Raw genomic sequence first — 16,303 nt, 5'->3', positions numbered from 1 at the left:
TGCTCGGTAACCAAAGGGCATGAAGATTGTCTCATAAACTCCTCAAAGCTAGAAGTAGAGTTATCAATTTCTGACAAGTGAATACATGCAGGAGTGTCCTCAAAGATTTCTAGCAAACTCTCTTGTTGATGATCAAGAGGTGGCTCAACTGGTGAAATGGGAATGACGTTCTGAGGAGACTCATCCACTACTATAGGAACATCATGAATAGTGGAAGAATCATCCATATCTGTGTTAGGATGAGATAAAGGTAGCTCCATGGGGATTGAGGAAGAGACCTCATAAGGTGACTTTGAAGCTGATGACTTAGGAGCATCATCTGAATGTTGTTCTTCCTCTGGATTTTCAGGATCAATCACATGAATATGAAGCTGGGATTTTACCTTCCCATGAACTGTCTCCTCCTCGGGAGGAAATACCATTGCCTGACTAATCCGCAACTTGATTCTTGTGCCCGAAGATGATGCACGTTGTTATCTATTTGGATTTCAGACTTACCTTTGAGAGGTCTTGTAGAATCATCTTCTTTTCCAACCTTGATCTTGATGAGTCTAACACCGTTATTTTTGATCCAAGTGCTAGTGTTAGCTAAGATGGGCTGAAGTCTGTCAAGAATGGACGTATGCTCCTTATGTGACCAATGAATTGATGAAAGTGGTGCTTCATCAACTCCCTTCTCAACATACTCTAAATCGAATACATTTCCATCATCAATCATTCCTTGCGAAATGTCCACCAGGTTTAGATCAACAATTTGCTCAAGGGTGAGCCTGCAATAATCCATCTCACAGACTTCTTTCTTTGTACGGAGATCCACCCAAATATCCTCTATGCGATGCACATGTATGAAGGACTTTTTGACCCTCTCCTTCATACCTCGGTAGTCAAAATCTGCCCTTGACTTGAACCTTTAGAGTTTTATCTCCTGCATTTCGGTCTCCATGGCTTTGGCTTTGGTGGATGTAATGAGGGAGTATCGACCAATCTTCAATGGGTTAGTTGCAGAAATCCCCATCCCAACCTTATGCCTGACAGGTTGATGTGCATGACCGACCATGATCTGTCTTCCCAACTCCATAAGAATAATCTTATCACTTGGGAATCTAGGAAGCATGTACTGCTGCCCACCGTAACATCCAACTCTCATGTAAGCGAAAGTTGAGAATTGAAGGAATAAGCAGCCATATTCATTCACTTTTTCCCACGCCTCATTTGATACTCTTCTATTATTTAGTGTCTTGTCAAATTGACACATAAAATAACCAAATAATGCATCCTGAACCCTCCTCCTGTAATGCAATCTGTTGGGTCTCAAAGGCAGCTGATCATAGTAATCCCATACAGATATAAGCGAGTGATCACCCTTGGTAGAAAGACTAGGGAAGTGTCTAAGTGATGCTGCTAGATACACCAGATATGAGTTCATGTAGAATGTCATGGTGATAGGGACTGCCGCGAGTTGTTCACACAAAGCATCACTGATGATTTCACCCCATGAGATGTGATGTGACTGCCTTATAAACATGATAAACTGATACATCCAAGGCTTGGAAACATTAGAATGCTCTAGACCCAACATCCTGCTGAGGAGAGTAATGATGTCTCCAATTTCCCACTTGAAGTCGCAACGGTATAACTTAGCCCACCTTGTGAAAGCGGCTCGTGGCTCATGGATCCACCTGTTAATGTGGCGTTTGGAATCCTTTTCCCTTGAAACATAATATCTAGCTGCACTATCTTTGGAAATCTCCATATACACAGGTGCTGATGGTATTCTGAAATTTTTCTCAATGTTATCCGCATCAAGATGGATTATCGCCTCCCCATCATCATTAGTTCTTGTCTCTTTATCAAAATGGTGAGCACAAGCAAGAACAAATTCAGGTTCTTGGGCAGCCACCGGAAAAGAAGAAGCATGGTGAATGTGGCTGTCCAACAATCGCTACATATTGCTATCCTTTGGATCCTCCACCCTTTTTGATGAAATCTGACATGTCAACATGCCCTATTTCCATATCCTTGATATGATCCATAGGGGAGGAAACTTGTGAAGGGGAGACCTCATTCTGGTACTTATCAAATTTGTATTTCATCTTCTTTGGAACGGAAGATGACGGTAAATCTGACGTTGAAGAACAACTTGGTATGCTGCGATGAAGACTTAAAAGTGTCAAAGCAACATCAAGATCAGCTGCAACTATCATCTTTCTTCTTCAAATGGGAAAAATTCTAACTCTTGCACTTCACAACTTTGTGAGAGGAAGATGGGAAATAAATAGGGATGCTTGGAACTTGGCTTTTGACCAGTTTCGGATCTTGGGGAACGTTTTACAAGCATACAAGTAGGGAAGAACAAATATGCAATCGGACTTTTGAAACCCGAATGCAAGTACACTTGTAAAAAGGAAAATGGAGTGGTGGGTGAAAAATGAGATTTTGACATGTAGAAAATGGCGGGAATGGTATAGACGGATGATAGCAATGAATATGAGTGAAAATGAGAAGATTTTGGGAAGATCATCTTGATGAAAATGGGAAGAACTTTCAACTTGTAATCAAGTTTTAAAAATCCGACTTTGAAAGGATGAGTATTTTTCCAACTTTGAAACTTGGAATTTCAACAAAAGATAGTTAGGATTTTTCAACCAAAGGGGTAGATTGACTATTTTAATCTCACTTGCAATCGGGTTTTTAAATCCCGAATGCAAGTAAAGAGGGAAAATGGGGAAAGACAATGCAATTCACACATTGCTTTGCAAACTTGGAACAAAGGGGAAAATCTCTCACAAAAACCAATTTTAGGCAAGAGCAAAACAAAACTGAGATATATACAACTTGATCAAGGAAACTAAAACAAACTAAAACAAGAAAAGAAAGCAAGAAAAAGAGAAGAAAGCATACCTTGATCAACAAAAACGACCTCCCAAGAACAAGAAGCAATTGTTGAAAGAAGAGATTAAATCTCTTAAATAGAAAAAAGAAGAAGATTCAAACCCTAGCCAAGTTTTTTCAAAAATGCCATATGTAGTAAAACACCTAACAAATGCATGAAGAATCGGTCAAATGAAGTTTCCAATCTCCACGCCTAGGTAAGAGAAGCCAAAACGACTTGGGAGAAGGAGGATTCGTGGCTTTTCATGAGGTAAATCGTGGCATTTTCAAAAACATGTGTTTGCTGTTTGAATGCCTTTAAATCAGCAAAACGACTTCCAAATGGCACAAAAAGAGTTTCAAAATGCCTGAGAATAGGTTAGGAATCGAAATGCCTTCCTCCTAAAATTTCTCCACAAAAATCGTTTGAATCCTTCAACAAATTCGACTTCTATAGTTGGTCGGGTTCTTGGGGAAGGGCAACAAGTTTAAAATTTGCAAAGAACATGAAATTGGGTTTTTAAAACCCATTTGCAAGTTTTAATATGTTCACTTTTCATGCATTAAGGCAAAATCGGGTTTGTGAGAAAACTACAAGTTTAAAATGCATGTAAAAGGGAAATAAAACTCCCTTTAGAAGTTTTAAACAACTCAACAAAAGACTAGTAAAGGGAAAATAAAATTCTTTTAACAAGTCAAAAATAACTTAAAAATAAAACGTGTAATAGAGAAACTGTTTGCCCTCTCGGGTAAACGGTTAAATGCAAAACGTAAATGCACAAAACATAATGGAAATATATTAAATAACCAGCCTCTATATTAGTTCAACAGTCCATGTACAATAAGTGCTTATAACATTAGATCTGACACGACTAACATGATCCTTTCGAAGAAAAGGTACACAATATATAATACCCGAAGGGGTGCGACACAACCGTCGCGACTCCAACTACCTACCCGTCGGCTAACTAACTGACCGCCGTAACTCATTATTACCGACGACAACATAAACATAATATAACAACATAACATAATGATTATTCCCAGCAACATCATCCCCCCCAAGAAAAGAAGTAGACTCCGACGACTTAATACAAAAATAGAGATGAACGGCAGGAACTACTGACGCCAGTCGGGCCCAGATCTTATACACTTGCTGCGGCCTCGCCTAGAAAACCCTTTTCTGCTACCATCCGATGCTCAAGTGCGGAATTCACCAATATTGCTTCCTTTGCCATCACAGTCCTCCTGTGCTTAACCCAAACTTGTCTGCAAAACACGTTTTTCAGTCTCAGCTTCCACCAACTGCTACTCAATTGATACTATCTCCCTAGCCAATTTGTCCTCGATAGCCACCCGTGCTGCTCTCCCGGCATCCAACTCCTGGGTACGTTGAACTAAGTCTCATGCGACTATTGCCTCCAACCTGGTGGTCAGCTCCTCCCAAGCCCTCTGTGCATCCACCAAGGCAACCTCACGTCCAGCCGAGACATACTCCGAGTTCCTCAAAGCGTACCAGTCATGCCTGGAGGTGGCCACAATCCGCTGGCACAAATGCTAGGAGACACCTCAAATCCTCCATCACACTCCCCAAAGGCCAAAAACTGAACTGAATAACTCCCTGGTGTCATACAACTGCACGGACCTGCAATGCCTTCCCTCAAACTCTGTTTGTTCCCAACCTCCAAATCCGTCTCCTTCTACGGCTTATGGCTTCCCCGCCAATGCTTAGCTGTAGGCTTCTTTCTCACAATACGGAAAAACCACAACACTTCCCGTGGTCTTCTGTAGCTCAAAATAAACTAGGGGTCTGGGGGCAATGCCCCCAGTGGGGTCGAGGGGCAGCGCCCCCGCCGCCAACACCAATTTACAACCCTCAGAACCATACGCGCACAGCATTTCTGTGATATTTTAAGATGCCAAAAACCCTTCTTTTCCACTCTGAATTTCCAGTGTCTTGGCTTCAAACTCCAACGAATCATTTTAAATTTGGTCGTCGTCGTTTTTTTTTTTTTTTTTTGCACTGTAATGTCCCCGATGGCACCCCGGCCATATAACCTCCCTGTACGGTCAACAACAGCACTGGCACCTCCGATCATGCGGCCACCTTCCCGTGCGGTCGACACCCTTCTTACCATACGGACACACCTCCACTGGCACCTCCGATCGTGTGGCCACCTTCCCGTGCGGTCGACACCCTTCTTACCGTACGGACACACCTCCAGCATATTGACAACATGCTCAACTGTGCACACCGTACGGTCCTCCTTCCGCACGCCCAACGCAGTTCAACTGTACAGTGACCACTGACGACGAAGCAACTGCGTGTGTGTTTGTGCGTTTGCATGGCTGTGCTGCTGCGGGCTGTTCGGCGCGTGAGTGTGCGGGCGAGTGAGTTGTGCGGCTACGGGCTGTGCGGCTTTGTAGTTGCGGGTGCCACCACCGGTGTCCACCGTACGGTGTTACCACCGCCGGTGGTCCACCGCACGGTGGTCACCGTCGGTGTTACCACTACACGGTGGTCACCGCCGGTGGCCCACCGCACAGTGTTACCACCGCCGGTGGCCCACCGCACGGTTGTCCCACCGTAGGTCCATCCCTTTTTTTTTTATAATTTTTTTGACCGTACGGTCGCTGTCATACGACTGTACGGTTTTTTTTTCAAATTTTTTCATTTTTTTTTTTTTGAGCGTATGGTTTTTTTTTTTTTTTAAGTTGTCTAGAGAGTCTTCAGCTCGGGTCCCCTGTCTCTAGGATCGCCCTTCATCCTTCTCGGTTTTCCTCGCCCAAAAGTCTCCTGCTTTTGTCCCATGCCTCTCAAGTCGCCTGCCCAGCCTCTTAGGTCCCCTTCCATCCTCTCGGGTCCCCCTTCGGGCTCTCGGGTGTCCGTCCGGCCTCTCGGGTCCCCTGCGCGCTTCGCGTGGTAGGGTTTCAATTTGGGCCCGTTGGTGGCAAGTCTATTTTCAATGGCCATCGGAAGACCTGGAACCACAAATTCTACAGGGACCACGACCTCCTTCCCGTACATAAGAAGAAGAAGAATAATAAAGATTTTGAAGACTGCGGTCTTCCATACAGGGTTCCAATTGTTGCCAACACTCTTCGGATTATCTACGTCGCCAGGGTTTGGGGCGTCTCCCTTCCAATATTCTTTGTATTCCGGCAGGTACACCTCTGTTGGTTGCTTTGGTTCCTCTACTTCGAGCCTGTAGCTTTGGAACATTTCGTAATCCTCTATTTGCTAGTGGAAGAGTCCGTTAAGTGAGCATACCTCATCTTCAGAACATCCCTCCAATTCTAGCACCCCTTCACTGTTCGGCTCCATCGCGTTCTTGCCCTTGCTTTCATCGGGACCCCCTTCCCCTTTATTATAGTCCTCTAAGTCCGAGTCAGAAGAGGCGAGCTCTTTGCCAACATCTTGGGTGTGTAGATCAATGGTATATTTCCGCCCTCCCTTCTCCATGGAAAGTGTATTTTTCTTCCAGTTGTGGTTTACCCTCGCGTTGATTAACCACGCTCTCCTCAGGATGGCATCATGGCCTTTCTTCTTCGAGGGAATAACCACGAAATCTAACAAGAATGGTTGCGTACCAATTGTCACTTGCTGGGCCATCAACAGGTCGAGTGGCTTAATGCCGTGTTGGTCCGCTCCCACCAGGTTGAATGTGGGTGGCCATAGGGTGGGCTTCCCCAGCCGCTTCCATGTTTCTTCTGGTAGTACATTCACCCCAGATCCCTCGTCCACAATGGTGTCCTTCAGAATGGTCCCACGGATACCCATTTCTACCACAGCTGGGTGTCTACCACTACTCAAGGCTAGTAACATCGGGTCAGTCGAAGGGCTGACTGAAACCTCCACCTGTGGTGTACTCTTTGAAGCGGTGGCAGGAACCCCTACCTGTGGTGCACTCGACGATGCGGTGGCGGGAACCCCTACCTGTGGTGTACTTGATAATGCGGTGCTTTGCACATTGGTGAGGATGGCAGTCCTCAATTGTGGCATAGAGTCTAGAAGGTCTTTTACCTTTATCGGCACCTCTATCTGCAAGATTTGCCCAATGATGTTATTTTCCGCTTCCGTACGGGATGATGTACTCGCCACCTCGTTGTCCCGTCGTTCGGTCGTCGTCTCATGTTCAATATTGGCCTTTGCCTCCCGTAATCTCTCCTTCTCCGTACGGGGGTCAGGATAAGTGGCTTTTTTCGTCTGGGCGCGGGTGATCGCCAGTACTTCTTTCTCACCAGTCTTCTCAGCCTTCTCAATGTTGAGGAGATTAACCTCTGCCTGCGGGTGATTTGCGTCCTCATGGTCGCCTGGCCCACACCAACGGCAGAGGTGCTGAGGGGTAGCTTCCTTCGTGCAATCACGGGCGAAGTGCCCCCACTGATTACAGGCCCTACATTGGATAATTGGCCGGCCCTTGGCGTCATACTGGATACAGCTTCCATTATTGTTATTGTTGCTATTCCTTCCGCCGCCGCGTTTGTTGTCCCGGTATCCTCCAGATGATGCCGTTGTGTTAGTATGTTGGCCGGTACCCGCTGGTGCGGATGTTGTGGCCTGCTTCGTGAACAACACCTGGTTCATTTGCGTACTTCAGGTTTTCATGTTGTATGGGCACTCCTTGGTGGAGTGTCCCATCACTTGGCAAATCTCGCAGAATGCCTTCTTTTGGCAAGTACCCTTTGTGTGCCCTTCCTCTTTGCACTCAGTGCACCATATGTCCCCTTCGTTCCGACCAGTGCTTCTCATTATTTTGAATTCTTTTCTCATTCGCTCCATGTCTTTCTGGAGCGCTTGCACCCATTTGCTAGCCTCGTCATCGCTGCTGCTTTCCTGTGAAGAGTCATCATCCTCAGATGAGGATTTATTACTTTTCTTCTTCTTTGATGTTTTGTGTTTGCTCTCCAGGTCCATCGCCCTATTATAAGCGTCGTCATATGACATCGGGGGTACAATTTTCATCTTCCTCCGTAGGGAGGATTTCAACCCTTCAACGAACCATCGTTTCTTCAATCCATCTGCGGGTTGGCTTTCCATTTTACCCAAGAGTTCTTTCAGCCTCTGACTGTATGCCCGTACTGTCTCCCTGGTACCTTGTTTGGTACTGTATATCTCCGTTACAATTTCATTGTCATCATGGAGCAACCGAAACTCCCCCGTGAATTCCTTTTGTAGATTGGCCCACGTGGCCACTTTTTGCTTGTCCACATCGGAGTACCAATCTATGGTAACTCCTCGTAACGTGGCTGGGAACTGCTGTACCCACTCATCCTGGTCTGTTACTCCATTGGCGGACCAAATGGTTTCACATGTACGACAATGCCATAAGGGGTCTTCCTTGCCCTCCCCTGTGAACTTTGGCAATTTTTGTTTACTCGCCATCCCACCGCTGGGTCTCGCTCCTCTAATTCCTTGTGTGCTTGTACCTGGCGATCCTCCGCCTCCTGCAACTGAACCTCCACTCGTGGGTCCTTCGGAAAAAGTTCTTGACACCAAACCAAACAAATTGCCTCCCGTACGGTACCCTTGTGCTCCCTCGGCACCTTCGGTCGTACCGTCACCTTTCGTTGTCTCCCTTTGGTTGTCCTCTGAAATGGACAAATTCTTTAGCAAGTCTCTGGTAGCGTCGATCAGGTTTAGACTTCGCCTTGTTTGTTCCACCAACTCTTCGCGGCTTCTTACCCTACGGTGGTATTCTGGCGAACTGTAGAGTTCTCCTTCGGCACCCTTCGTGACTCCTTCTGGCAGCCCTACAACAGTGTAGACAGTGTAGTTCTCTCCGTCTATCTCTGCCTCCGCAACCTCCGTGACACCTCCTAGGTTCCCTTCGGGCAACCCCTCGGCCGGTCGTCCCTCGACAAGCTGCCTTAGCCTACGCCTTCGTTCTATCTACTGTCTGAGATTCAACGCGGTTTGTGCCACTTCCCATTCGTCACTTTGTATCTTTTTATTTTTGTCCTTATTTAGTCTATTGGGCATAAGTCACTTCCATACACAGCAAACACACGCCATGTACACAAAAAAACTTTTATTATTTTTATTTTTATTTTTCCTTTCGGCCACAATTTATATCAGCAGTGTGTCGGGATTATTACAAGGTTCAATTTCCTCCTGGCTTGGCGCCATCTCGTTCTGTTTCCTGTCGGCTGTTCTCTTCGTAGCGTTGCAGGATTTGTTGTCGTCGCTCTTCCTGGGCAATCTCCTCCAGGCAGGCCTATTGTGCCAGCGATGCCTGTGCAAGCAATCGGGGGAGGTGGTTCATCAACCGGTTTACTGCCGGGCTAACCTCCAGCGCTGTCCACACGACACTTGGTGGGATTTTTGCCTCCGCCGCTTCTCGTCGAACGTATGTCTGAATGGCTACCTGGAGCAAAATTGAAAATTCTCGCGTTGCCGTGTCTTCTCCTATATAAAGTTCTGTTCGCGCGTCGTCGGCCTTCGGGTTTACTTCACCAACGGGTAGGCCCATTGTGTCTGTGCGCCATCCGTGTCTTCCGTTCCCGAGTTCGTCTAGGCAGCGGCGCCAAATGTTTGCCCTCTCGGGTAAACGGTTAAATGCAGAACGTAAATGCACAGAACATAATGGAAATATATTAAATAACCAGCCTCTATGTTAATTCAACAGTCCATGTACAATAAGTGCTTATAACATTAGATCTGACATGACTAACATGATCCTTTCGAAGAAAAGGTACACAATATATAATACCCGAAGGGGTGCGACACAACCGTTGCGACTCCAACTACCTACCCGTCGGCTAACTAACTGACCACCGTAACTCATTATTACCGACGACAACATAAACATAATATAACAACATAACATAATGATTATTCCCGGCAACAGAAACAAAATCCCTATTACAACTTAAAGTGACTTTATAAAATTTGAAATGGAGGAGAAAAACCCCTATGATAACTTAAAATCACTTAAGTGAAACTTTTTAAATAAATTACAAGTTTTATTTTAACTTTACAATTTAAAGTTCACTTGTAATGTGTTCAAAAAGTTCCTACAATGACTAAAAAGACAAAAAACAACAAGGGGGAAATAAAAAGTTAATAACAAATTTAAAAATTACATAAAGTGCACTTGTAATTAACTTAAAATTTCTCCACAACACTAAAACAAGAGAAAATTAGAACTTGCAACTTAAGGAAAATTTTCCACCTGCAGTCAGGGAGAAAAAACTCGAAATTGAAAGAAAAACAAAGCAAACGAGATCGAAACGTGATTAAATTCGAAACGTGGTTTGAGGATGGATTGAGGATTAGTCTAGTCCAAGGGTAGAGTAAAATTCTGCCTCGGGAAGTGTGCCTTAGAGTAAAATTTTCATTTTTTGAGAAAAAATTCAATGTAATAGTCCATATCTTTGAAAACAAAAATGAGGACAACATGTAGTAGTAAGAATTGGAACACAACTTTGTTCTACTTGATGCTTGCATAGTTTATAAAGCAGGAAAATACTTTAGAAGGTTGTTGCATAGCCATTTCCAAAATGGCTTGAAGAGTGAGAATGTAAATGATATTCTTGAATTCTTCCTAAATACATTGATCAAAAAGCATCATTTCTGCATTGTGGTGTATTGTCCCCTTTTGGGATTGCCCTAAATCTCGCCCTTGAAGGTTTGCTAATTTTCTCCCTTATTAATTCTAATACTAGATATTTTTCCTTTGATCCGTTGACTTTCTTGTCTTATTTGATCTTGTGGATGATTCCTCCCCAAATGAGACCTTTTCCTTTTTATATCCTCCAATGTGAGGGAGAGTCACACCTCTTCACCATGTCCGCCCTTTGTAATGGTCACAACCTTCATAATCATCACCTTTTGAAAGAGACACCTTTCATTTTTATTAATTTTTGAAAGAGTCATAACCCTTCATTATTTATGCCTTTTTGAGAGAATCACTTTTTCATTTACTTCCCATTCTTTCTTCTCCATTTACCTTTCCTTAATTCCTATGCTCCATTCTTTTTCCCCTTCCTCCTTGTCCTCTTTCAAATGAACTCTTCTCCTTTTATATCTCATGTTTGAGGGAGTCACAACTCTTCATGTAGCATTTCTCTTGACTTTTCATTAAACTTAATTAACTTGTAATTATAGTATATCGTATTTTATTATTTATTTATTTATATTTTAATTTAATTATTATTATTTATTATTGAATCCTATTACAAAAAAGGGACATTACAGTCCACCTCACCCAATATTGCTTGTCCTCAAGCAATGGAGTGTTCAAAATGATTCCCAATATGAAATGGCTTTGAAAACACACACGGAATAAACTTGTTGAAAACACATTAAGTATCAACCAAACATGGGGCATACACATTAAAACATGAAGTATACACTTGAATATATTCATACATTGAGTATACACACAAATACACGTTTTGTTAGATCCCTTTTTTTTTTCAAGCTAGAAAGTGTTCCTAATCCCAATCTTGTTGCTCATAATCTATATTGAGCAAGAAAGTGGGCCTAACCCCATCTTTCTCCTCATAATCCTTTTTGAGCCAAAAATTGGGCCTAACCCCATCCTTCTGCCCATAATCCATTTTGAGCTAGAAAGTGAGCCTAACCCCATCTCTTCTAATCCATTTTGAGCGAGAAAGTGGGCCTAAGCCCATCCTTCTGCCCGTAATCCATTTTGAACCAGAAAGTGTGCCTAACCCCATCCTTTTGCCCATAATCCATTTTGAGCCAGAAAGTGGGCCTAACTCCATCCTTCTTCCATAACCCATTTTGAGCCAGAAAGTGGGCCTAACCCCATCCTTCTGCCCATAATTCATTTTGAGCCAAAAAGTGGGCCTAACCCCATCCTTCTGCCCATAATTCATCTAAAGCTAGAAAGTGGGCCTATCCCCATCTTGCTGCTCATAAGTATGCTCAAGTATGCTTGGATATGAATGATATTCAACAAATTGCTTCCTTTATCTTTCCAATGCCTTTGAGCTCTTTGGTTAGTTTGCATTAACTATCTTCTATTCCTCAAGCTAGCAGGCACGGTGCTTTGATGCCATTTGTAATGTCCCCTTTTGGGATTGCCCTAAATCTTGCCCTTGTAAATACCAAAGTTTGCTAATTTTGTCCGTTATTAGTTCTGATATTAGATATTTCTCCCTTGATCCGTTGACTTTCTTGTCTTATTTGATCTTATGGATGATTCCTCCTCAAATGAGACCTTCTCCTTTTTATATCCTCAATGAGGGAGAGTCACACCTCTTCACCATGTCTGTCCTTTGCAATGCTCACAACCTTCATAATATCCACCTTTTGAAAGAGACACAACCTTTCATATAATTATTTCCTTTTGAAAGAGTCGTAACCCTTCATTATTTATGCCTTTTTGAGAGAATCACTTCCTCGTTTACTTTCCATTCTTTCTTATCCATTTGTCTTTCCTTAATTCCTTTGCTCCATTCTTTTTCCCCTTTCTCCTTGTCCTCTTTCAAATGAGCTCTTGAGGGAGTCACAACTCTTCATGTAGCATGCCTCTTGACTTTTCATTAAACTTAATTAACTTTTAATGACAGTATATCATATTTTATTATTTATTTATTTATATTCTAATTTATTTATTATTATTTTTATTAAATCCTATTTCAGAAAAGGGACAGTACTTGTGGCATAAGGCCTGGGAAATGTATGCCCAATCATGATGTGCTTATAGTTTTTTGGACCTGATAATCATTTTTTATTATTATACATGGTTTGTAAAAGGATTCTGCAGCATTGAATATGCTGTAAGGATGACCTTTGAACCTTTGATTTCATTGGTATGTTGCTAATCTATGATATTTCTTAATTAGATTCAATTTAATTGTAGTTGTTTTTCTTTTTGTTTTTTCTGTGTTATATTTAAATTTAATGTGTTGTATAAATTTATTATTCATTCATTTTCCTATTACTACAATATTTGTGTTAGTCTATGTAATGTAAGAATTTTGTGTGCAGACTCTATTGGGTGACAAAAAGAGCTGGGGAAAAGATAGGGAGTGGGCTTTTGAAAGCTAATGCATGGCATCATCGTGCTGATGCTGTTTCATCAGTAATTGCGCTTGTGGGTGTTGGTAAGCTGTTGGTTGTCCTGAATATATGCATATCTCCAACTAAATGTTGAAATCATTAAACATAGTGTCTTCCCGGGGAAACAAATTTTGCTCATTATTGCGCAGATTTGAAAAATTCAAACTAGTAATCCTTTTTACTTTTTGAGTGGCAAGATCCTGCTCTAGACATTCTGCTTTGGAAAATGCTTGATTTATCAAATGAATTATGTACTCCAGATTTGTATGAAGTTTTCTATTGGTGCTTCATTGGTGTTCGCTATATACTTATTTTCAGTTAGACTTGAAATTGATTGAGTCTTTCTACTTTTACTTTTGTTGAATAATTGAACAGTCAGTGCTTGATGTTGGTCAACCTAATTATATGGTATGAAACTTACCATAGTCTTACCGTCAGTACCCCACGTGACATGCTGTGGAACTAGTGGGGAGATAATAATAGCAGATACTGAACAATTTCTACTTTGTTTTATGTTCTTTTTCTAGTCTACATTTTTTTTTATATAGGTAGGAGCATCTTACATTTTAGAAAATGGGATATCTTTCATGCCAAACAATTTAACACAGACTATCTAGGATTGATCCATAATAAAAAATGGCTCTGCCAGTTTAAGTTACATTAGAAGAGACAATAACTAACCGTACCAAGTTTTTTACTAAACCGTTTTTTGTAATGATTACATAGGACAATCTTGATTCTGACAAGGGGTTTTACTTTTTAGATAACAAGTCAGTATACTTGTTCCAAAGACAAAAATCAGGTTAAGCAGCATGCAGACAATTAAAGTTATGGATAGAGCAGATTTTTACATCCATAAACAATACAGCTGGGAAACAAGTTTGTTTGTCATTAGGAGATGTTAAGTAAAAAGTGTATATATAATATTAATATGCTTTAAAAGAGGGAATTTCATCTGATATTAAGAGATGACAAGTAAAGAGTGCATAGAAAATGGTGTAAGCTGTTACTCTACATAAAAAACTGAACATTTTTTTCAACTCATATTGAGTACCCAATAAGCCATTGTTATGTATGAGCTTGAAGATGACCCCTTCATCTCTACGTTGCAGTCAAAACTGTTCAGATATGAGCTCAAAGACGAGTAATATGTGCAAAGAGATGTGTTCTTCCTTTCTTCATATTGGGTATTGTTGTGACCTTTTCACACATCGCCCCATTACTAACGAGGACCCCCTCTCTTCCTTCTTTTTGCATTGTTAGGTTAGGGTTTTGGCTACTTAGTGGGCAATTTTGTGTTTCTCGTGCCCGAGTCTCGGAGTTTTGATCATGCCTAGTGTCGTTTAGGGTTTTGAAGTTATAGGATCAAGCGCGTGAAAATTGAGATTTTTAAATGATCCTAGTTTTGTCTAAGTGTAGACCCTTTTTGGAGCGTTAACGTGTTTTTAAATGGCCTCATCGATGATTTTAAGTGCTAAGGTGTTTTGAAACCTTTTGGAGTTTTCTCGCTCCTAGAGAATTATTCAAGTTGATTTCGCACTTTATCCCGATAGTTTTTCTTGTGTTACGCTCCATTTTGGATGAATTTGCCTAAGTCCAGTTGAGTTTTATTAAGTTTCAGAGTTTCTAAGTGATTTTGAGTGGAAAAATCATAATTTTCCGGAATAAAATCCATATTCTAAGGGTTAAAAGGTCAAAATTCCATGCCAGAGGTGCTTTTCCCCTCATATTCCTAACTACCATGGTTTTCCCCACTCAAAATCCAGACTGGACATGGATTTCCCCTGAAATCCATACTTGCCTCATTTTTCCACCATTGATAATCCATATTGAGGTCGTTTTTCCCCTGGAAGCATTAAATTTTGACGAAGTGTCAGGATTTATCCTGACTACCCACGTTTTTCCACCAGGGAGGTATGGATAGGTTGCTGATGATGTTTGCATTCATTCCACGCCTGGGTCGATTTTCCACCGGGAATATGTGACAAGTTTTTGAGGATTTTTGTCTGGATTTTTATCCAGACTCTCAACGATTTTCCACTGAGAGTGCATTTCATAATTTTGAGTCCAGATTTTCATGCAGACTGAGGTCGTTTTTCCACTAGGGAGTATTTTTGTGAATGAAGTGAATTTTGAGTCTGGATTCTTTATCCATGCCCAAGTCGATTTTCCCTTGGCCCATTTTATGTGAATTTTGATGAGGATTTTTGTCCACACTGAAATCGATTTTCCCTTGTGGGGAAAATTTTGACATTTTAAATGATTTTAATGGGATTTTTTAATCCCTACTTAAATCGATTTTCCCTTATGTCTCAATTTTTGACTTGAATAGAAATATTTTAATAAATGAGCCCTATTTTAATTGTTTTTAAATGATGATTGACGATTATTTAAAATTTAAAAAACAAAATTAAATAATTTGCAATGAGCATTTAATGTTTTTACCCTTCTAGAAGCAAGTTAGTTTTGCCAGGCAAGTATAAGAGTAAGTTTTTTATCCCACATTACTTGTGTGGTAAAAGTTAGGGACAAAAACAAGTATAAGAGAGGAGTCTCCAGCATTATTTTACTGTTAAATTTGCTAGGTGTTTCCATGCAAGGCGATTTTTCTCTCTTATTGGCGAATTTTGACAAGGTGTTTTGGTGAAGTGTTGGATTGAAGACTCTTTTCTCCTCCCTTTTTTCCAGCTTGGCAACTTTGGGTGGCTGCCATTAACGACTTCATTCCACGATTGTTTTTCAGACTTATGAGTTTGGCGATTTTTGTGAGGATGGCGATTTTTGGTGATTGAAGAACTTTGATGATTTTGCCTTGACACCTCCATCATTGCTTGCTGTTCCCAGACCTTAGTTGTAGATTGTATGCAGATTGGAGTTGGATTGAAGACATTTTTCAGATTTTCCAAAGTTGGCGCTATTGCTGGAAAATACGATTTTGACTCAGCAAGTGTTTTGTGCCATTGTTTGGGTGGATTTCCGTTGATGTGTATTTTGTACACGACCAAACACAGAATAAAATACCTAAAGGTACCTTATCCTCTCTTGAGCAAAGTTTCCCGACTGCTGAAGATCTCGCCGAAGGATGAGTCGAGGCAACTCCAAGGTTCTTGTATGTAGGTTCTCTACTCGTGGATAAGCTCTCTATGGTATGATGTGATTTTGCCGGAATCACAAGGGGACTTACACTTGATGATTGAACGTTTGATTCGCTTTGAATATTACTGGAACACAGGATTTCACTAGTCTAGACTTTGAAAAAAAAAGGAAAAGGATGAGGGCGAGGAAAGGATCTAATTTTGACACTAAGAATGTAGGAGCAATGAATAACCTTTGATGAAATTCTAAGTCTGTCTTGTTTTGACATCCCAGGACCATCTCCACAAGGTTAGTGCGATC

General features: G+C 41.6%; 1 protein-coding gene across 1 annotated transcript in view; it reads left to right on the top strand.

Annotated features, from left to right (window-relative positions):
• Positions 1-16,303, top strand: part of LOC131071659 (metal tolerance protein 2) — a 329,214-nt gene that overhangs the window by 184,341 nt on the left and 128,570 nt on the right. Inside the window, exon 5 of the mRNA XM_058007584.2 lies at positions 12,836-12,951. Coding sequence (XP_057863567.2) covers positions 12,836-12,951 — 116 coding nt within the window. The remainder of the gene's footprint in view (positions 1-12,835; positions 12,952-16,303) is intronic.

This window comes from Cryptomeria japonica, chromosome 9, assembly GCF_030272615.1.
Source record: "Cryptomeria japonica chromosome 9, Sugi_1.0, whole genome shotgun sequence".
Lineage (NCBI taxonomy): Eukaryota > Viridiplantae > Streptophyta > Pinopsida > Cupressales > Cupressaceae > Cryptomeria > Cryptomeria japonica.
The sequence above is the reverse complement of the archived record's forward strand: the minus strand, read 5'-3'. Positions and strand labels throughout refer to the sequence as shown.